Source organism: Mesoplodon bidens, assembly GCF_964165515.1.
Source record: "Mesoplodon bidens genome assembly, chromosome: 2".
In the NCBI taxonomy this organism is placed as follows: Eukaryota; Metazoa; Chordata; class Mammalia; order Artiodactyla; family Ziphiidae; genus Mesoplodon; species Mesoplodon bidens.
Genome location: NC_138177.1, coordinates 154933660 through 154956568, shown reverse-complemented (window position 1 = coordinate 154956568; position 22909 = coordinate 154933660). Strand labels below are relative to the sequence as shown.

Here is a 22909-nt window from a genome sequence, read left to right as displayed (position 1 = left end):
GTTCCCAGCCAGAAGTTTGCATGCCGGGACCGTGACAGCTGCGGGCGGGGAGGACGGCGGGGCCGGCGGCGGCGGAGAATAGAGGCTGCTGCTTGACATGCAGCCCGCGGCGCGGCGGCTGCGGGCCGGGGACTGGAGGCGGCGGGGGAGGCGGCGCCCACAGCACACGGGACTCAGCTGCCGGAGGTACAAACTAACTTCCTGAGCGCGGGACCGGAGGCCGGCGCGGCCGGGAGCCACCTGCCAGCCTGCGGTGAGGCAACCCTGGCCCTCGGGGCGCGCGGCACGGCGCGGGGAAGCAGCGCTGAGCGAGCCCTTCCGAGTGACCCTCGGCCGCCGCTGCAGCCTGCCGGCCTCTAAAAAGGCCCGGCGCCGGGCTCCCCTCGCCTTGTTTGGCGGCCACGGCGCAGGGCTCTTCTGGGAGCCACAACAATGCCATGATGTTTTGGAGACAGGAAGCCCCAAGCTGGCCGCGAATGAAGGACTTCCTGTGTTTAAAGTTGCAGGAATATCCGCCGACCAGCCCAGTTCAAATGCAAACACCCGAACTAGGGAGGACGAATGGCTAATTCAGACCAGCTGGACTCTCCAGGGCTGGAACTGAGGATAAAATGAAAGGAATTCCTAGGAGCTTGGGCCATACTTGAAGACCAGAGGGGCTGTGCCATTGTTATTAAAGGACACAATCGATATAAATCCTCTGCTTTCTACTCTGCTTGGGTGAGAAGTGAGTGGAACTAGATATTGAATAAGACTTGTCAATATCAGATGATTTTTTTTAACTGACTGAATTGGAAAGAGCAGTGCTCTTAAAAAAAACAAAAAAGCCATAGAAGGAAGTATTTTGTTTGTTGAATACATTGTACCATTTATCTGCCTGCAACTATGAGGCTGCTAACCTGTGAGAAGAAAGCTGTTCTTAGAGCGTCTCTCAGAATGGTTTCAAAGTGGGACTTCCAGGCCTTTCTGGAGGGAAGTTCCAATTGGTGGTTTGAGGTTACGAACATGTAAAAGGATTTTTAACTTATGCAGAATGCATTTTGGGGGAACCCGTGAGAAACTTTTTAAAGGTTGATGGTTCATCTTGTTTGAAAAATATGGGTAAGCCACTCAGCAGGCCAGACTGTTTAAGGCAGAACCCCATCTGCCTGGGGAAAGGAGAGGAGGAGGATGGCTATATAGAGGATTGCTATGTTCCGCAGCGATCTATATATGATACAATGAGGATAAATGAACAAATTGACCAGGGGTCAAAGCTTAATCAGACTTCAAAAAGCACCATGGAAAAGATAGAAGGAAGTACTATATCCAGCAATGGTACATTAGGAGCAGCAGCTAATGTTTTTGAATCCAGAGCACCAGAAAGCAAAAAGTTGGATGAGAGAATAATATTTGATGCACTAAAGCTAAGCAGTGATGTGCAGAAGTCAGCACCTGTGCCACCCAGAAGGCGGCCAAATGCAGAACGCAAAGACAATGTTAACAGGAGATCATGGAAGTCCTTCATGCCACCGAATTTCCCAGAATTTGCAGAAAGGATGGAAGCTTCTCTCAGTGAGGTTTCCGAAGCTGGTGCTTCAAATCCTTGCTTGCAAGAGAAGAAGGAATCCAGTTCTGCATTAACAGAAAGTTCTGGTCATTTGGACCACAGGGAACCTCAGTCAGAGTCCGTAACTCTGGAACATGTGTCCAAATCCATAGGTATTCCAGAAGGGCAGGATGTGAAAAACTTAGGTGGAGATTGCCAAGACTTCAGATTTCAGCAGCACAGTGAGATCTCTCCCCGTGAATTCCAGCCTCTAGAGTCAGAAGCTGCAGCAGCAAGTGGTAACACAGATGTAACGCAGGAACACAGATTCTCAAGTGCAACCTGGCCCAGAGCCATGAAAAGTTTGGCTAAGGGAGGCTTTGGCGAGAAGCAGCACCCCCTTCAGGACACAGGTTGCACTGTAGAAATGCCACCTCTCTCCCCTTGCCTGAGTGAAGAGCTGTTGGATCCAGAGTTGCATATTCTCATAACCCCCAGCCTGAGAGAGAAAACAGAATCTGAGCTAAAGTTTGAGGAGGATGAGCGATGGATTATGATGGAGGCTGAGGAGGAGTGGGAGGAAGAGAAACTGTCAGAGAGAGGAAAGACTTTTCTAATGGCAGATGAGGAAAAGAACAGCCTGGCAGATGTTTTCGAAGAAAGAGAGCAAGCAAACACTGTAGCAGTGGTGGAGGATGGAGCCGACTTCTCAGCTGCTGTCTTGGGGACTTCTGACCACCTAGCTCTTGGTCAGATCTGTTGTTCTGATGACCCACAGCCAGCTAAGAACCTTTTGGCGTCTGTTCTCAAGGATGCATCGCTTGATTACAGTTGTGTCCTAACAGGTGAGAGTGCTGTAGGAGAACTGAGAAACAGAACTGCTCAGGGGCTAGAGGGTCTTGTTTCAGATTTAGAATGTACTGTTGGTCCTGCCAATTCAGAGCAGCTCTCTGACACAGATTCAGTGCAGATGTTTCTTGAACTTGAAATGGAGTGTTTATGTGAAGAAGGAGTAACTCCTTTAGTTGAGCTGGAGACTCAAACCTCTTCTGAAGGGCTGGCCCCATCCCAGGATGCAGAAAATTCACTTGTAATTAGTCATTTTCCAGGGGCTGCCTTAGAAAAGGAGCATGTAGGCCTTTTAAATGTAAGAGCAAAGGACTCTGATCCTGGGTTGGATTGTGACTATTTTAATGCCCTGGATTCTTCCCAGGTGCCTAATACTTTGGAACTTACTGCCTACTCTGATACCGTGAGGGGCGCTTCCACTGTTAGTGAGGAGGAGGGTGAAAAAGTGCCTTTTAGCCCCGAGACTGCAGGGGAATTTAACTTTAGACACCCAGCTGATCTGGAGTCACCGGGAAAGCCAGACCCAGGAGGATTGTCCAACTCTGATCACAGGGCTTCTCATGAAGAAAATGTATCAGGCTTTGAAGCCAAGCTGGCCAAAGAAAATGGCAGTTTGTCCCAGCTGGACTGTAGTGAAGTTGAGGGGAATGCTGAGGAGTGTGTGGAGAGAGTCCCCCTCAGTTCTGCTGTTAGCTATGAACTAATAGATGTTACCTCAGGATCTGAAGTAGAGGCGTTACCATATGATTCACATTTACTAACAGATGAGATTCATTGGGAAGGTGAGAAAGGAGCTATTAATCAAGGAAATAACAGTCTGACTTCCTTGGGAGATGTGGACCTTTGTGAATTGTTGTCCGTGGAAGGAGCTTGTGATGAGGATGGTGAAGCACAGGCACTGGGTTATGATGCCAGGCTGGAGGACCGAGCCCCAGCACATCTTCCTAGTGACCTCCCAGAGTGGGTCTCCCAGGATCTCCAGAGGAAGTCCCCAGAGTCAGAGATCCTGAGTCTGCACCTGCAGGTTGGAGGACTGGGACATAGCAGAGATGGAGTGGAAACTGTGAATGACATAAAGCCCAAGCTGAATGTGGCCTCATTGGAGGGAGGGGAAACAGAAATGAGAGATTCAGATTCATTGCTAAATATCCTTCTGGAGGAACAAGTTACCAAGGCTAGTAATACGGAACCAATTTTGGAGGAATGGATACCCATCCCACAGAAGCCTGACCCAGCTGCTGCAGTGCCCACTGTAGAAGAAGATGCCCTAGATGCTGCAGTGCCTGCCCCAGAGGGAACTGCTATAGTTGCTCTTACAGTGCCCTTCCCAGAGGAGGATGTACCTGTTGTTCCAGTGGCCACCATGGAGGCACATGTCCCAGCTGCTGCAGTATCAGCTACAGAGAGGGCTGCTGCCCCAGCTGTTGCAGTGCCTGCTCCTGAGGGGACTGCTTCACCTGCTTCAGTGGCCATCACAGAGGAGGATGTACTAGCTGTTACAGAATCCTCCCTGGAGTGGACTGCTCCAGCTGCTGCAGTGCCCACCCCAGAGGAGCCTGCTGCCCCAGCTGCTGCAGTGCCCACCACAGGGGAGCCTGCAGCTCCCACTACTCTGGTGCCCACCCCAGAGGAGCCAGCTGCTGCAGTGCCCACCCGAGAGGAGCCTGCAGCTCCCACTACTGTGGTGCCCACCCCAGAGGAGCCTGCCACCCCAGTTGCTGCAGTGCCCACCCCAGGGGAGTTTGCAGCCCTAGCTGCTGCAGTGTCCACCCCAGAGGAGCCTGCAGCCCCAGCTCCTGCAGTGCCCACCCCAGGGGAGTTTGCAGCCCCAGCTGCTGCAGTGCCCACCCCAGGGGAGCCTGCCGCCCCCGCTGCTGCAGTGCCCACCCCAGGGGAGCCTGCCGTCCCCACTGCTGCAGTGCCCACCCCAGTGGAGCCTGTTGCCCCCACTGCTGCAGTGCCCACCCCAGGGGAGCCTGCCGCCCCCGCTGCTGCAGTGCCCACCCCAGGGGAGCCTGCCGCCCCAGCTGCTGCAGTGCCCACCCCAGGGGAGCCTGCCGCCCCAGCTGCTGCAGTGCCCACCCCAGGGGAACCTGCACCTCCCACTACTGTGGTGCCCACCCCAGAGGAGCCTGCCGCCCCAGCTGCTGCAGTGTCCACCCCAGAGGAGCCTGCCGCCCCAGATGCTGCAGTGCCCACCCCAGGGGAGCCTGCCGCCCCAGCTGCTGCAGTGCCCACCCCAGGGGAGCCTGCCGCCCCAGCTGCTGCAGTGCCCACCCCAGGGGAACCTGCACCTCCCACTACTGTGGTGCCCACCCCAGAGGAGCCTGCCGCCCCCACTGTTGCAGTGCCCACCCCAGGGGAGCCTGCCGCCCCAGCTGCTGCAGTGCCCACCCCAGAGGAGCCTGCCGCCCCAGCTGCTGCAGTGCCCACCCCAGGGGAGCCTGCCGCCCCAGCTGCTGCAGTGCCCACCCCAGGGGAACCTGCACCTCCCACTACTGTGGTGCCCACCCCAGAGGAGCCTGCCGCCCCAGCTGCTGCAGTGCCCACCCCAGGGGAGTTTGCAGCCCTAGCTGCTGCAGTGCCCACCCCAGAGGAGCCTGCCGCCCCAGATGCTGCAGTGCCCACCCCAGGGGAGCCTACCGCCCCAGAGGCTGCAGTGCCCACCCCAGGGGAGCCTGCTGCCCCAACTGCTGCAGTACCCACCGCAGGGGAGGCTGCCGCCCCAAGTGCTGCAGTGCCCACCCCAGGGGAGCCTGCTGCCCCAGTTGCTGCAGTGCCCACCCCAGGGGAGCCTGCCGCCCCGGCTGCTACAGTGCCTGCTGTGGAGGAAGTGTTCCCTGCTGGCGTACCCTTCCAGGGAGATACTACCCATACTGACTCAGTGCCTGTCTTAGAAGAAGGAAGTCCTGTTCTAGAGGAGGCTTCCCCTGCTGGAATGTGGATCAAGGAGGACCTTGATTCCCCAGCATTTGGAATGAAAGAGGTGACTGGCACAGTGCTGCATGGGAAAGTGCCTCTGGCTGCAGTTGATGGATTAAATTCAAATGAGGTAATTGTTGCTCATATTGTTGGGGAAGGATCTGGAGAGTAAAGTGAGATTTGCAAGTTCTCTGACTTGGTGGTGATTAGAAAGGGCACAGATTGTTCTTTCTTTGGTTCCCTTTGGGGTGTCTGGGCTTTTCTGGTCTTTTTTGGTCTTTTTATTGAGTTTATGGGGAAAATGTGTTTTTACCTGCTGAAAAACTTTATAATTCAGACTCTCATTGTTTTTAATTCAGACATAAGCAAAACCCAAAGAAAACAGGGATGTAAACAGTTTTTGGCTTACATTTTGAAAAAGATTATTAACAAGAAAGGGTGATTCTGCTTTTGAATTTTACAATAAGCATGTTCTTTCCTAAATCAAGAGGCTGCTTATTCATTGGTGATGTCAGCAGTCAGGTAGAGGCTAGAATGTGGACTTTGGAGTGAGACCTGGAGTACTTTTTAACCACCCTGAGACAGTTAAATGTCCTGAGGCTCCAGTTTCTTCATTTGTTAAGGCAGAAGAACCCTGTGAGGGTTGTGAGGATAAAATGAGATAATCCATTCAACGCACCAAACATAGAAGATTTCAATTACTATCAATATGCTCCCCCCCTTTCCCTTTTTTTCTATCTATCTATCTATCTATTTATTTATTTATGGCTGCGTTGCTGCTCACAGGCTTTCTCTAGTTGCGGCGAGCGGGGGCTACTCTTCATTGTGGTGCGCAGCCTTCTCATTGTGGTGGCTTCTCTTGTTGTGGAGCACGGGCTCTAGGCGCGCGGGCTTCAATAGTTGTGGCACATGGGCTCAGTAGTTGTGGCTTGTGGGCTCTAGAGCACAGGCTCAGTAGCTGTGGTGCAGGGGCTTAGTTGCTCCACAGCATGTGGGATCTTCCCAGACCAGGGCTCGTGTCTCCTGCATTGCCAGGCGGATTCTTAGCCACTGAGCCACCAGGGAAGCCCCCGCCTTTCCTTTTCAAATAGATACGTTGGTTAGTTGAAAGAATTCACCAAGGCGGGTTGGAGGAAAGCCATATATAGATGTGTGAATAACAGTTTTTTAATACAAATGTGTGTTTTTAAAAGCCTAATAAGGCACAATAATATTTATGAAAAAGAGGCATTTTAGTCATCTTGTCAAACTTTGTATCCTGAAGCAGTCACTTTTCCTTTCCTGGACCTCGTTTCTTAATCCATAAAATAAGAATTGGGCTGATGTCCTCCTGGGTCTCTCTTAGCTCCAGGATTTTGAGATTCCTGATGTTAGAAAACAGAATGTGTTGTGAACCCTCTTCCCAGGTTTCCTATCCTTGAGCATTCTTAGTCGAAGGATTTTGAGAGTGGCAGCTTTCTACAGTTCACTGTCCTGTCGTCATTTGGTCGCTGGTAAGCAGTGAAGGAGTTAGAAGTTTAGTCAAATACAGTCAGGGGTTACTGAGTGAGGAGGTGGTTTTGATTTTACACCATCCCCGGGACCCAGAACAGTGCCTTCTTCGTAGTATGCCTTCCCTATTGCGAGTGGATGAATATTAATCTCCTGAATATCCATGGATGCTGCAAGAAAGATGGGTTCACCCCATTGCAGAACCTTTCAGGGCAGCCTTAGCTAGAGGACCAATTAAACATGCAGCTGCCAGCAATGAAAAATCATCTTGATTGTAGGCTATAAGCCGTCACCTGTGCCACAGATCCTCCTGCAGAGCTGAGTGGTGGTAGTGTCACCTGGGCTTCGCCAATTATTTTGTAATTAGGCATCCCATCAAATTAGAATGCATCACCTTTCAGATTGAGGGATTTGATTCAGTTTTCTGAGTTTTACTGAATTTGGGATTGACACTAAGATCCCAGCAACCTATCCAAAGGCACCAGCATTCTTGATTATACAGAATATTTCTAGTATAAAGCCTACAGCAGTAATCAATGAAATATAGGGATTACCTTACAAAGAGCCAGTCACATCTGCATAAAGGAAGAATATTCAGAGAAACCCTTAATATCAGTCTCTGGGATCTCTGTTTCCCCATCTACGAAATGAGTAGGTGGGGCTAGGTAATCTCTAAGGATCCTTCCAGCTACAGGAGGTTGTCATTTTATGAAATATTACCTGATATAAATGACAGGAGAAGGAAATAGTAGCCCAGCTGCAAAATCTGTGATTTAAAATGAACTGCTTTAGATCCTCTGCACATGTATGTACAAATGTCCACATGTATACATGGTTAAAATAGATATAAGCTTTCAGTTGCAATCACAAGAAGGTTTGATAGAGGAAACAGAAGGCCAGAACTTGCTTGCTATTTCTATTTCTTTTTTTTTTTTTAAGATGTTGGGGGTAGGAGTTTATTAATTAATTTATTTATTTTTGCTGTGTTGGGTCTTCGTTTCTGTGCGAGGGCTTTCTCTAGTTGTGGCAAGCGGGGGCCACTCTTCATTGCGGTGCGTGGGCCTCTCACTATCTCGGCCTCTCTTGTTGCGGAGCACAGGCTCCAGACGCGCAGGCTCAGTGGTTGTGGCTCACGGGCCTAGTTGCTCTGCGGCATGTGGGTTCCTCCCAGACCAGGGTTTGAACCCGTGTCCCCTGCATTAGCAGGCAGATTCTCAACCACTGCACCACCAGGGAAGCCCCGCTTGCTATTTCTGTAGTGGGATCCTAGGCCCACTAAGAACAATATGTGGTTATTGAAGCGCTCTCCTCATGTATAGACTTCCTTAGTCTTATTTCCAGTCATTGGTTCAATGGAAGAAAAAAACCTTTTGTATAAAACAGTGGTTCTATAAAATTAAAATTTGCCAAGACAGTCTTTTTAAGCAAAAAATTGGGGAGCCCCGCAACTTCAGGTCAGTGTTTGAATACTCAGCTGACCAGCAGAACTTTTATGGATTTGTTTGCTTTCTCTAACACCGTTTCTATGCAAAGATTCATTCATTTACTGGATAAATATTTATTGTGTAGCTACTCTGAGCCAGGCACTGGGGCTTCTGCAGTGAATAGCATCAGCATGGTCCCTGCCCTTGTGGAACTTATACTGTAGTAGGGGAGGCAGACATTAAGCAAAAATGACACAAATACATGGTTACAAATGTGGCAAATGCTTTGAATAAAAAATAAAGGTTATGGGGCTTCCCTGGTGGCGCAGTGGTTGGGAGTCTGCCTGCCGATGCAGGGGACACGGGTTCGTGCCCCGGTCGGGGAGGATCCCACATGCCGCGGAGCGGCTGGGCCCGTAGGACATGGCCGCTGAGCCTGCGCGTCCGGAGCCTGTGCTCCACAGTGGGAGAGGCCACAGCAGTGAGAGGCCCACATACCGTAAAAAAAAAAAAAAAAAAAAAAAAAAAATAAAGGTTATGATGAGAAACAATAAGGGTATTTAACTTCAATTGTGGTGTCAGGGAAGGAATTTTAAAACTAAAACCTGAAGGATAAGTTACTTAGTTACTCAGAGAGTCAGAGGGAAGAGCATTCCAGACAAAGGAAATGGTAGCTGGGAAGAGCTTGGCACGTTAGAACTAGAAGAAAGCCAAGTGGCTTGACCACAGTGAGCAAGGGTTCCGGAAGAGTGCCTTGCAGTAAACCTGGAGAGTTAGGAAGGGGCCAGATGATGCAGGGGCTGAGAAAGAAGTCCTCAAAAGGATTTCTACCTTAAGAGCCGTAAGAAGCTATTGAAAGATTTTAAGTAGGGGAGTGAAATGATTTCATTTACGTTTTTTAAAAGATGACTCTCAGCTTAAAGATAGAGAAAACTGGTTCACACTGACAGTAACATTCTCAACATTATCCAGGGTTTATAAATCTCAGATTTCTTTTGTCTTGTATTTGTTAGTTCGTATTATGATTATTCACATGGAATACAGAAAACACAGAATGGTTCGCAACTTAAAAAAAAAATCACACTGACAACTGTGTTTAGAGTGGATTGCAGTGGATCAAGGACAGAGTAAAGAAGCCTGCTACATTACTGCAATTGTCCAGGTGGCTTGGACTAGAGAGGTGTCAGTGGATTTGAAGACAATTGGATGGATCTAAGATACAGTTTGGAGGCAGAATCAATAAGACCTGATAATGGCTTTCATATTGGGAGGGAGTGAGGGGGAGTTATCAAGGATGGCTTCTAGTTCTGGTTTGCACAACTGAGTGGATGGGTGTTGGAGGGTGGAGGGAACAAAAAGTACTCATTAAACCGAGAAGGCATCTTGAGACCAAAAAAGGAGGCAGGTAGCTCCATATAATCAATGGATCAGTTTATTATAGGGTAACTTACTGTCAGGGTGGGATCAGACAGACAACAACTCTGAAGCATTCACAGCTGCACTCTGCACCGCCCAGGGGGCCACTGGGACAATTCTACAGTTAACCTAGGGTCTGGGGTTTATGGGGTGGGGGCAGCAGGTGCTTGGAAAAAGGACGTGCATTCCTAAGTCAAGATTTATGAACGGGTACTAGTCTCATGGGTGCCAGGAATATATGTCAGCGAAGGTTTTCATCATTGTTTGGGGACTAACGGAGCATAGGGGCTACTGGGTCCTGATGATTATTAAACAATATCTATTACCTACAAAGCCCGTGACAACAGAGAAGTGATTTACTGTACGGTACAGTCCTGGGTTGGGTCAGCAAAAGGACGGGAGAAACTCTAAGGGCCCAAAATGGCGTCAGTTATGCTCACAGCCATACAATGGGGGCAGTAGTAAATTGCTTAGGGAAGAACAGATTTGGGGGGAGAGGAAGTTAGCAGGTTCGATTTTGGAATGGTTAAGTTCAAGATGCCTGTGATTCATTTGTATGGCAATATTAAGCAAGTAGTTGGATGTCCAGATTTGAAGTTCAGAAGATACATATAAATTTTAGTGATGAGCATTTATCATGGTAAGTATTTAAAGCCATAGGAATGGATAGAATTGCCTAGAGGAGACTGTGGAATGAGAAGAGGGCTCAGGACTGACATGCTACTCTTATCCCTACCCCCAAAGGCTAACATTTGGAGATCTAGAAGAGGAAGAGGGCAAAGGACCTCAAAAAAGGATCAGTCAGGATGAAAACTGGGAGACTGTGGTGTTACCAAAGATAAAAGCATTTGAAGAAGTTCTTTGGGAAGTTTTCTGTTTTATGTCCCTGTTGCATCTTACAGCCTTGCAATAATTTTTACTAGTGTTCTGCTCTGGGAAATGTCTGCCAGCACTGGTTAGTTAATAACATGGCACAGTCCAATTGAAGTAGTTAGGAGTAGGAATTTAATGTATCTTAAAAGCACTGGTTTTGCACAACAGCTTTATTTGGGAGTTGAGCGAAAAGGAGCAAGTGTTTTCAAATTTACTTTCTTTAACCTTCTGTTCACTGGTGTTCAATATAAATATTTAAACTACTTAAGTATCTAGAGGCACTTTCATATATTTTTTAACTTCTGGGGAAAAAAATGAGACAAATACCCATTCCCTGTCAACTTAATCCATAGAGTGGGCATGGGAAATGAAGTAACCTCTAATGCTTCTATGTGAAATGTTCACGAACAAAGTAAATCCAACTTTTAAGAAAAGAATTCACTCTGTTATATGAAAGAGATTGTTAAGCTATTTAAATTTTATTTTTGCTTTTCTGTGTCATTTACATTGATAGCCCATAGAGCTTCTTGCCAGGAGAGGAGGTATTCTCTGTGTTGCCCAATACATTAGGCCCTAGCCACACGTGGCTGTTGACCCGATGAAATGTGGCTAGTGTGGTTGAGGAACTGAATTTCTAGTTAAAGAGCCACAGGTAGCTGTTGGCTACCATATTGGCACAACAGAGAAAAAATTAAATGTCAGTCATAGCATGAGACAGGATTTAATTACTGAGTAAAAGGGGGCTCTTCAGTGTGGACTTGACATCTTCTCTCTGTACCTTAGGCATTTCTGCTTTCTTTGCCTTTCCAACCCCTGCCCCACAGCCGTTTTGTTGCACTCAAGCAGCTTAAGCCGTGGGAGTTGTTTTTCCCCCCTCTGCTCTGATTTTTCTGCAGTGAAAACATCTTTAACACAAAATAGAATCATAGTACTTGCTTTCTCTGGGAACCATGTTGTCGGAGTAACAGTCATTTTTAGCTGAACTGCCTTGTAGTGTTGCCTAACAAAATATGGTGTAATCGGATTATAGTGTAAAATGAAGCCCACTGGTGAGTACCCGTATAACCTTCCTTTTTCAATGTTCCCTGGAGCCTTTCCTCCCTGGTGACTCACTTGTTCAGCCACAGACCACTCTTGCTAGAATCAGTTTCCTAATCCTAGTGTGATCTGTGGTCTCACATAGGCCAAAATTAGTCTTACCCAAACTTATAATTTTCTTTCACATTTATTTTTGTCCTCTTCGATTTTCTGTCATTCTTTGGCTTTAATTGGCTCACCTGTCTCACTGAAACTGAAGGAACTTTTTATGGAAGAGAAAAGAATGGAAATAGATCTAGACTAGTGGAAATATGGCTCATTTTATCCTCTGATAATTGAGAGAAATCTGATCTTAGGGACAAATATTTATCTCATTCTTTTCCTTAATACCATTAGTGGCAAAAATACTGTTCTCTCGTGACTCTTTGTTTCCTTTTAGGAAGTTCCAAGTAATAATGGACCTTGACTGCATTAGAAAGAAACATTCACATTGCTTGTTACACTTGTTCATATTGTTTTAAAATTCCTTTGTTTCATGGTGAACATGGATATATAGTATCATTATTTTAAAAATATTTTATGTATACCTGCGTCTTACTCAGAGTAGGTGTCTGAAGTTGTTAAGGACATCTCCCAGTATTACTGGCCCATTTCCCTTTGTAATCAGAGGAATACTATTTCAAGATTATTGGCCATGTGTGGTCTATGGCCTTGGAACAGAATGGAGTTAAATAGCCACAGGGGGATTAAGCTATGAGGTTGGTGTTCTTCACACCATTAATATGTTTTGGCTAATTGAGTTATTAGTCCAAGTCAGAGAAGAGCATTGCATGTATCAGTGGTCAATTAAAGCTATTCCCCAAGGTATTTTTAATCTTAAATACTAGTCAGTCTTCCCTTTTAGGACTGATATGCATCACACTTTCATGGTATCTTGAGGCTGGTGCTGGTTTTATTCTCTATAGCTTTTTGCATTAAAAATTAAGAAGATTAAAAAACAAACAAACCATGAGTCATTGGGTTAAATGCCTAAGTAGTGCTGTAACTCTCTGTAATTACTTGTCCGTAAGAGAATGTATGTATTGAAATATGAAACCACATGTTTCCTTGATACTTTCCCGTACAAATGGCTTGTTTTCTCTTGTTATTCCTGGCCCTCCCTTGTTAAGTCATAAATCTCCCAAGAATAACCAGTCACTGTGTGGTGTAGAGGATCTCATTGCCTTTAGATTAAATCTTCTTTGGCTTACAATTATCTAGATGTTTCAGAAAGAGCAGGTGGATCCTCTTCAGATGAAACTACAGCAGGTGAATGGACTCGGCCAGGGCTTGATCCAGAGTGCCGGAAAAAACTGTGATGTGCAGGGTTTGGAACATGACATGGAAGAGATCAACGCTCGGTGGAACACATTGAATAAAAAGGTGAGTATACTGGGAATGGAGGGCAGAGAAAAGAGACATTGCAATCTCTGGTTTCCCTGGCACCTGAATGCAAATAAAAATTTGCAGTTCCAATCTGTAGTTACAAAAAGGGGTGAGTAGTCATTTAAAAGCTCTCTCCTTTCTCGTAATGAACTTCCATGTCTGTGATACAGGTTGCACAAAGAATCGCACAACTCCAGGAGGCTTTGTTGCATTGTGGGAAGTTCCAAGATGCCTTGGAGCCGTTGCTCAGCTGGTTGGCAGACACTGAGGAGCTCATAGCCAATCAGAAACCCCCATCTGCTGAGTATAAAGTGGTGAAAGCACAGATCCAAGAACAGAAGGTAAGTGAGAATGTTGGGGCAGTGAACTGTAACAGCCGTAGGGAATGACAGACAGCACATTTGCTTATGGTTTCAGGAGCATATTCAGGAGTTTTAGTAGAATCCTAACCTACCTTGTGTGATCCAGAAAAGAAAGATGGAAATTGATTTTCATCATCTTCCTTTATAATCTCCTAGATTACCATGACATGTATTGAACTGAACAATTTTGCTTGTTCACTTATCCTATTTCAGTGTTTCAGTCACCACTTTATCTTAAGAGGTTTTTAGTGTTTTTTGGGTCAGCAATATTTAAATAATGTATATCATGTATAAGGTTCTATCTATATATGTATATATTTTTGGTTTAATTTCCATTTCAGTGCCTTTTTCTTCTGGTTCAAACTAAGTTCCCTATCAGTCACATAATGATAGTCACTGCTCCATTTAAAACCCTAAGTGTATGAAAAGTTTATATGGGTGGTAGGAATTATATCTCATGTTTTTGCCTCAGGATGAAAAAAAAAAACTTCATTATTCAATTAAACTTAGGGCTCAGTGGGGTGAGGTTTTGCATTTTGTTTGTTTTCCTTGTTTCAGATTTTAAAGTGACCCCATGTTATCACTTTTCATTCCTTTTAAACATGTACATCAGTTGCTCCAGCGGCTCCTAGATGATCGAAAGGCCACAGTAGACATGCTTCAAGCAGAAGGAGGCAGAATAGCCCAGGCAGCTGAACGGGCTGATAGAGAGAAGATCACTGGGCAGTTGGAGAGTCTTGAAAGTAGATGGACAGGACTACTCAGCAAGGCAGCAGCCAGGTAAAGCCACTGGGGTTTTGAGGAATATAGGTCAGAGGCAGTTTCTGACTTGTATCACTGAGGTGCTCTAAAAGCCCCTGGATGATTCATACAGTGCTTTGGTAGGTGTTTAACGGCTTTTATCTTGAAGAGAGATAAGTTTTTAGAGGTGATCCTCATAACCAGAGTAACTCAGGAAATGAGCCTAAGCTACTCCATAAATTTCTGAGACCTGGAAGACTCATTGCTTTTTGGTGGTGTTCTGTTGCAATATAATCTTGGTTCCAAACAGCAGACGCAGACTCCTACAATCCAGCCAAGTTATTTTCTGAGTTTTGGAAACAGATTTTTTCCATTCATATTTATAAATAATGTTTTCGATACTTGGAGTTGAAATTTATCATGTTCTTTTCCGTTAGCTTATCCTAATATTAGATGTTCTTAAATCTAGGAGCTAGTCTGTGGTTCTGTTAAATGAGCATTCAAGAGATGCATGGACTTTCTTCACTAAATGGCCACAAGACAGGCAGTATACTTTTCTCCTCCAAGGAAGTGCTTTCTCTTTCCATAGCTATAAGTTAGCCCAGTGTCACTTGAGCTTGATAAGTCACACCGTGTCTTTACTTTTAGCTTATACTGTTCTCAGTTTTAAAAATAAATGATAAGTAATCAGAAATCACTATGAGAGTTGTAGAGCTGATCATGTATTATCTAGGTAGCCACGGGCCGTCTTCAGATATAACCCCCTCTTCAGTCTCTTTACTTCTACCCATCCATGGCTTGCTTATTTCTTATCTGAGCTACAAAGTATTTGCTTGCTCCACGTTAGTGGGAGAAACAAATGAAAGAATTCAACTTATTTTCATTTCCAAATTGCACCACTTTTCTTCTGTCTGTCCATCCATTTCCACTAATAGCACCATTAACCTTCCAGTTTCCTAGGCTTAAAACCTCAACCTCATTTTTTACCCTTTTTTTCCCCCCTGCTTTGTGTCCCATATCTATCAGGATGCTAAATTCTGTCCATTTCACTTCTACAGTGTCTTTCCTCTCCGTCCATTTCTCTAATTCCCACTCGCCTCAGTTCATGACTTACAAACTCTCACTTGGGCTAGTTCCCATGAGGTAGCCTCCTGATCATCACTCCACTGCTGCTTACCCTCAGGCCTTCCCCTCTTTGCACGCTCAGAGACATTTAATGACTCCCTGTTGCCTATAAAATAAAGTCTCTTTAATCCAACATTCAAAGCCCTCTACTGTTTGGCCCTAACCTACCTTTTTTTTTTTTTTTTCGGTTACGCGGGCTTCTCACTGTTGTGGCCTCTCCTGTTGCTGAGCACAGGCTCCGGACACGCAGGCTTAGCGGCCATGGCTCACGGGCCCAACCGCTCTGCAGCATGTGGGATCCTCCCGGACCGGGGCACGAACCCGTGTCCCCTGCATCAGCAGGAGGACTCTCAACCACTGCGCCACCAGGGAAGCCCCCTAACCTACCTTTCTTAGTTTCCACTGTTCTCATTCCTTGGGGGCGCAGTAAACCGTATTCGGTTCTTCAGTATCTTCTGTCAGTTCCCTAATTCTGTCTTTGCTGATGGTGTTGCATCTTCCATGAAATGCTTCTGTTCATCTCCCCTGCTTTTATGAAGGTTTTCTTTATTCCCCAAGCATAGAACAATTTCACTTTCCTCTTAACTGCTGTAACTCATCATCTGTACCTTGTATTATGGTCATTATTTTATGTACTTACCTCCTAGGTCCTTAAGCTCACTAAAGTCATGGTTTGTTCCTAATGTATCCTTTTATGACTCTTTCCTTCTGCCCTACTTGCTTCCATCCTAGTCTAACACAGTTTCTGAGCCAATATTTTAAAGAAATACCAAGAGCAGCGTTATTTGTTGTAGACATTCTAAAGACTTTTGTTTAGATTCTTTAATATTGGATTTTTGATGCCTCTAAATTATTTTAGCTCTTCTCTTTGCTACCCCAAATCCTATTACATTGATTCCTTCAAACTTTCAGATTCCAAAATCAGAGGTGAGTAAGAAAGACATAGAAATTAGGGGCTATTTTTTTAAGAATGAAATTTTTTAAATTTAGAATTTAAAAAAGAATAGGTACATGTATATGTATAGCTGAATCACTTTGTTGTACACCTGAAACTAACACAACATTGTTACTCAACTATACTCCAGTATAAAATATAATATTTTATTCTTTTTTAAAAAAAAGAATAAAATCTATAAGCAGGTCATTAACCAATTAAAATAACCCACCAAGCAATATTTTAAAAATGGAATTTTTGATTAATAATATTTAAGATTATATGTTTTAGTTGTATTATTAATTCAAGATGTATTTTGCAAGTGGACATAAACTAAGAAAGGAAATTCTATACTTTATATTGACATTTAAAAATAGCATCTAGAAATATATATATATATATATATATATATATATATTTTTTTTTTTTTTGGTACGCTGGCCTCTCACTGTTGTGGTCCCTCCCGTTGCGGAGTACAGGCCCCGGACGCGCAGGCCCAGCGGCCATGGCTCAAGGGCCCAGCCGCTCCGCGGCATGTGGGATCCTCCCGGACTGGGGCACGAACCCACGTCCCCTGCATTGGCAGGTGGACTCTCAACCACTGCGCCACCAGGGAAGCCCTATATTTTTCTTTATACTCGAGCATAATTAAATTTCCAGATAATTAAGATGGCAGATCTTTATATTAAATCATTTCTTATTAAGATAAGTTTGTCCAGAGTAGGTGTTCAGTGAAGGTTTCTGAAATAAAAGTCACATGCTTCCAGGGCCTTTTCAGATGACATAGCACTGAGTCTGTTTTTAATGCTTCAGCGTCATCGTCATGGCCTTTGATTGTTAATCTGTGTGCTCGTGCAGTTCTGCGGTGGTTTTTCTGTCTGTTGCTTATTAGGCTGCCTCCAGCATTCAGGCTTCCTCTCTCCTTTTGTAATTTGCTGAGTTTAATCTACAGGGTATTTGAAATCCAAGCTAAGTGTGGATGTTACATTAAATAAGATTTAAGATTCCAGTTATAAAGTCCATAGATCTTTTGGCTGCTGTTGGCCTTGGCAAATTCAACTAGTTTGAGGTCATTTTTTGCCTTGAATCAGAATTCAGAGTTATGCTCTGGGGCTTGAAATTACTAGAAGCCTCACTGGATTGGGGGAGATAGGAAGGGGGGTTCTCATTCATAGCTTGGTCTGCCTTTGCTCTTCAAATGCTCTCTCTTCTCTTCACTCACAAGTGAAGGTAGCAGTGATGGGGAAAGAGAAATGAAAACTGATGGTTTTTTTTACTCCTTTAAACTTTATTTTGGTCACATTTACAGAGGATGCACATGCCACATCCAACAGGAGAAAGAGTAGTAGAAGGTCTGATTATAATCCGCATTGTACTATTGCTACCCAGTGGGCAACCTGGAAAGATCTTCCTTTAAGCCTTCAGGGTTGGTTTTCTCTTTTGTAATAGTGGGATAATTCTGCCTACCTTACAAGGGCATGACAAAATCAAAATAAGGTACTGCTTATGAAAGCCTTTAAAACAGCAAAGTGCTGTTTATGTGTGTTGTGTTTACTATTGATATTTCAAATGTGCCTCATTAAGATTGGTCTTTTACTGAATATAGTACTATTATCAGTCTTAATGTGACTTTTTGCCTGAGCAGCTTGTTCTATATATTTGTGTAGGCAAAAACAGCTGGAAGATATCCTGGTTCTGGCCAAACAATTCCATGAGACAGCTGAGCCTATTTCTGACTTCTTATCTGTCACAGAGAAAAAGCTCGCTAACTCAGAACCTGTTGGCACTCAGACTGCCAAAATACAGCAGCAGATTGTTCGGCACAAGGTAGGAAGTAGTTATGGTAAATGAAAACACAGAATTGGAACCAGAAATCCTAGAAAACTGCCTGCAGCATTCTATAAGATGTGTTTTGTGAGGGTTTTTTAATAAGTTTAATTTAAAATATGGTCCAGTTATTAATTGGATAGTCACATTCTTGAAGTAAAAATAGAAATGGACTAATAGGCTGCTATCAGGAAAAACAGCTTTTGTTCTCTGTCTTTATGTTATTTTTGCCTTTCAGTAGGTGAACTTTTATATTATTATTTATTATATCATTTGTGATTCATTGTTTCATGTCTACTTCTCATTTATTTTGTTTCTGTTATTCATTTTTTCCATCTGGATTTCCAGGCTCTGGAGGAAGAAATAGAAAACCATGCAACAGATGTGCACCAGGCAGTCAAACTTGGGCAGTCCCTCTCCTCCCTGACATGTTCTGCAGAGCAGGGTGTACTGTCTGAAAAGCTAGACTCATTGCAGGCCCGATTCAGTGAGATTCAAGACCGGTGCTGTCGGAAAGCAGCCCTGCTTGAACAAGCACTGTCTAACGCTAGGCTGTTCGGGGAGGATGAGGTGGAGGTGCTCAACTGGCTGGCTGAGGTTGAGGACAAGCTCAGTTCAGTGTTCGTAAAGGATTACAGACAGGATGTCCTGCAGAAGCAGCATGCCGACCACCTGGTATTCGTGTTTTCCATTCTTACTGATTATGTTACTAAGTTATTTTGTAATTTTGATTCACGTTTCTCTTCATTTCTCTCTCTTTTTTGAAATTCCAAACATTTCAACTTTATTTTATACACAAGTGCATAGTTACAGACTGGATTAATCTATATTTTGATGACTTACATGGAAATACTTGTACTTAACAGACTGAATCAATAATTCTAGAAAATGATCCAGAATGTAATCGGGCCATCTCAATTCCAACTCATGTTTTACATCATTAAGGAATGTATCATTCAGTTTCCACTTGAGCAGTTATGTGAAAGAGAATGTTCTGTAACAAAACCAGATTACCTAAATAGTAGTGCCTAGGGTTTTTTAATGTTTCTAGAATTTATATCCTCAAATTCCAGGGATTCTGTGTCATCTGAGTAGAAACAACAATTTGCCCCTTTTTGTTTCCGTTTTTGTGACATTTCCCTGGGGATGGTAAAAATCAGCAAAGCAGGTTTTTGGTTTTAATAATCTTAGATTTTTCTGCTTGGTTGACTTCAGATATTGAGAGTTTTTAACCAGGATCCTGATTTAAGTCAGCCTGTTCTTGCTGACTTTCTTCTGTTGAACTTTCCACCTTATTCTTTATTTTGGACATAGCAGACATTTTTGCTGAATTCTACTTCTACCTTTCTTGGGTTCACGTTTGGTACCAATAGATTAGTAAAGTGGATTTAGTCCTAAATCTCTTCTCATCAAAGGAAAGTTTGCCTATAAGTAACTGATTTCATTGTTTTGAGTAATTAAAGAAGGGGGTCACCAAAGAGAAAATGAAGGAATCAAATATCTCATGTTTAAACTGGTATTCATCTCTTTACTTTAAATTTGGTCTCCTAAAGGGCTCACATTTGTTTCCCTTTGTTGTGCCATAGTTTTAGGATTAATGGTATTCTTTCCTTTCAGGCTTTAAATGAAGAAATTGTTAATAGAAAGAAGAATGTAGATCAAGCTATTAAAAACGGCCAGGCTCTTCTAAAACAAACCACAGGTACTTTGAAAAGTGCATCTCTTAGCACCTCTATGGTCCCACAGACAATTACATCAGCACCCTGCAGTAGCTACTTCTCTTTGCAGATAGGAGGAGCTTAGTACTCACTGATTGTATTACCATGTGCTCCCAGGTGACTGGCAGCTTGGGTTCCTATTTCCTGCTCAATCTTTTGAAAACTAAAACACTGTGTTGTCTCAGATCTGGTTATATATGAAGGCTCCCCCTGCCCTCCAATACGGTGAATGCCAGCATTTACTGAAAGGTGCTGGGAATGTGTAGGAACACCTGCAGTCAAACTCAGATCTTAATAATCTCAGGAGTCACTTCTTCTATTGATTGAAGGTGTATTTCCCACCTCCCTTAGTGTGGGATGCTAGGTGAAATCACTGCCATAGGGAGAGAGCATCTATAAAAGTTGAGCTCTGATTTGAAGAAAGGGAGGTTAAGAGGGCTCCCTCATATCCTATTAAGTGTGAATAATTGTGTGCTGTCTCCCACAGGTGAAGAGGTATTGCTTATCCAAGAGAAACTGGATGGCATAAAGACTCGCTATGCAGACATCACACTCACTAGCTCCAAGGCCCTCAGAACCTTAGAGCAAGCTCGGCAGCTGGCCGCCAAGTTCCAGTCCACGTATGAGGAACTGACCTCGTGGCTGAGGGGGGTGGAGGAGGAGCTGGCAGCCAGTGGAGGACAGTCTCCCACAGGGGAGCAAATACCCCAGTTTCAGCAAAGGCAGAAGGTGAGCTGTCATTTCACACTGTAAAGGGAAAAAAAATTTCCTCTTAGAATCCTTCAGTTCAAATTCTTGTGTTTAATACCAACTATCTATACCTTAAATGTAAACCAGAAATTTCTGCCTGCCTCGTTTTTTGTTTATTCTTGGAAAATAAAATTTGATATACAGACCTATATAAGAGCACTTGTTATGGTCTGAAGAGGAAAAAAGATTGACTCTCAAAACCCTAGGAAGGGCTTCCCTGGTGGTGCAGTGGTTAAGAATCTCCACCTGCCAATGCAGGGGACACAGGTTCAAGCCCTGGTCTAAGAAGATCCCACATGCCGTGGAGCAGCTAAGCCCACAACTACTGAGCCTGCGAGCCACAACTACTGAAGCTCACGCACCTAGAGCCCGTGCTCTGCAACAAGAGAAGCCACCTCAATGAGAAGCCCGCACACCACAACAAAGAGTAGCCCCTGCTCGCTGCAACTGGAGAAAGCCTGCACACAGCAGTGAAGACCCAACGCAGCCAAAAATAAATAAATAAAATTAATTTTTAAAAAAATTGTTAAAAAAAAAAAAACCTGTAAGAAGCTTGCTTTATATGCAGCATTTTAGAATTTACTGTCATAGTTCATTCTCTAAAAGAGTACTTCATGGTTATGTTTGATTCTCCTGCAGGATCTAGTGCAGTTCTAGATGTGCAGAAATACTGTGTAGGGGGGCTTCCCTGGTGGCGCAGTGGTTAAGAATCCGCCTGCCAGTGTAGGGGACACGGGTTTGAGCCCTGGCCCGGGAAGATCCCACATGCTGCGGAGCAACTAAGCCTGTGTGCTACAGCTGCTGAGCCTGCGCTCTAGAGCCTGTGCGCCACAGCTACTGAAGCCCGCGCGCCTAGAGCCCGTGCTCTGCAACAAGAGAAGCCACCACGATGGGAAGCCGGCGCACCACAACGAAGAGTAGCTGCCGCTCACCGCAACTAGAGAAAGCCTGTGCGCAGCAACTGAGACCCAGAGCAGCCAAAAATAAATAAATAAATAAATAAATTTATAAAAAAAAAAAAAAAAAAAAAAAAGAAATACTGTGTAGGTACTTGTTGAGGTAAATATTTATGATTAAAGCATTATTTATCATTTCTACTGAAGTAAGGAGAAAAAAAGCAAAAAGCACCATTCATGTTACCCAGAGACAGTCTGGCTCGAGAAGTCTTGCAGACAGTTCTAAGCCGCTAAGCCTAAAGTCAGGCTGTGGAGTGATTGAAAAATCTGAGACAAGAAAAAAATAAAACAAATAAGTGAAGGAAGGAGGTCAGAGCCCTGCTGGGATGTGTGGTAGAGAGAGCACTTTCCACCCAGCACAGCTGCTAATGTGCTTAATTTAGCAAGGGATGGCCTGAAAACTTTTTTCCCTCTTTAGGAGCTAAAGAAGGAGGTCATGGAGCACAGGCTGGTGTTGGACACAGTGAATGAGGTGAGCCGTGCTCTCTTAGAGCTGGTGCCCTGGAGAGCCAGAGAAGGGCTGGATAAACTTGTGTCTGATGCCAATGAGCAGTACAAGCTGGTCAGTGACACTGTTGGACAAAGGGTGGATGAAATTGACGCTGCTATTCAGAGATCACAACAGGTAATCTTTATAAACACCTCTGCATTAATGTTTTAGGCAGCGTGAAGTACAAAACTATGACCCACATAAATACGGGCTCAGGAATAGGAATAAATGAGATCAAGCTAAATCTGATGCAACGGATCATTTCAGTGGTGGGAACTGATTAGGTAAAGGTATGTGAGGATGGATCTAGGTTTGACCAAAAATACTTGACCCCTTTGAGCAGAAAAGAACTTGGAGAAGAGAGTGTGTGAGCCCTTTCCTTGCTACTGCCCTGCTAAGAGGCAGATGGTGATGGGGGTAGTTAATATCTAGATCCAAAAGGTCCAAGTGCATCACAATCTTAGTTTGACATAATCAGCTGTTTTAGCATTAGATGGAAAAGGGGACAGAACCAAGAACTATAATTACTATCAAATATGCTAACCAAAATAGCAGAGCCATCCAAAATAGAACCCTTCCAAGTAAACACAGGTGTCATATTTCCCTCAATCCTTTTTCCTTCCTACTTTCTGGGAAAAGTTATTTGCTTTTCTTTGTAGCTGGATATGCACCTATTAATGTGCCATGGTGCAAAAAATAAATTAATATAACATGACTCCTTGAGTTCATAGTGATAAGCAAATGCTTTCTGAACCACAGAGAAGTTTGCTCTGATGCCCAGTGCATTCCTGTTGTGTCTTAATTAATATCCCTCATCTTGGACAGATATTTCAGTATGAAATTTATCACACTTGGGAGCTCACTTTCCTTTAAATATTAGTGTAATTTGGCACCGTTGATGAGGAAGAGGTAAAAGATTGAGGGACCTCATTAAACAGTGGTCACATAGAACATGTTCTTAGGTTTTGTATTTGTTGATGTCATTGCATTCCATTTAAAGGTTTGGTGTTCTTCTGGGGTCGTAGGGTTCTTCAGCTGAG

General features: G+C 44.4%; 1 protein-coding gene across 19 annotated transcripts in view; it reads left to right on the top strand.

Moving 5' to 3' along the window:
* The window catches only part of MACF1 (microtubule actin crosslinking factor 1), a gene marked incomplete at its 5' end in the record, with an annotated part of 344512 nt that overhangs the window by 277238 nt on the left and 44365 nt on the right, over positions 1–22909 (top strand). For 18 of the 19 annotated variants that reach the window (XM_081226357.1, XM_081226358.1, XM_081226355.1 and 15 more), the window contains 8 exons: positions 12802–12963; positions 13137–13307; positions 13942–14108; positions 17796–17955; positions 18304–18630; positions 19573–19657; positions 20161–20402; positions 21798–22004. In XM_081226357.1, coding sequence (XP_081082483.1) covers positions 12802–12963; positions 13137–13307; positions 13942–14108; positions 17796–17955; positions 18304–18630; positions 19573–19657; positions 20161–20402; positions 21798–22004 — 1521 coding nt within the window. Of the gene's footprint in view, positions 1–38; positions 5430–12801; positions 12964–13136; positions 13308–13941; positions 14109–17795; positions 17956–18303; positions 18631–19572; positions 19658–20160; positions 20403–21797; positions 22005–22909 lie in introns of those variants that run through there. The other variant, XM_081226359.1, reaches the window with a different exon arrangement.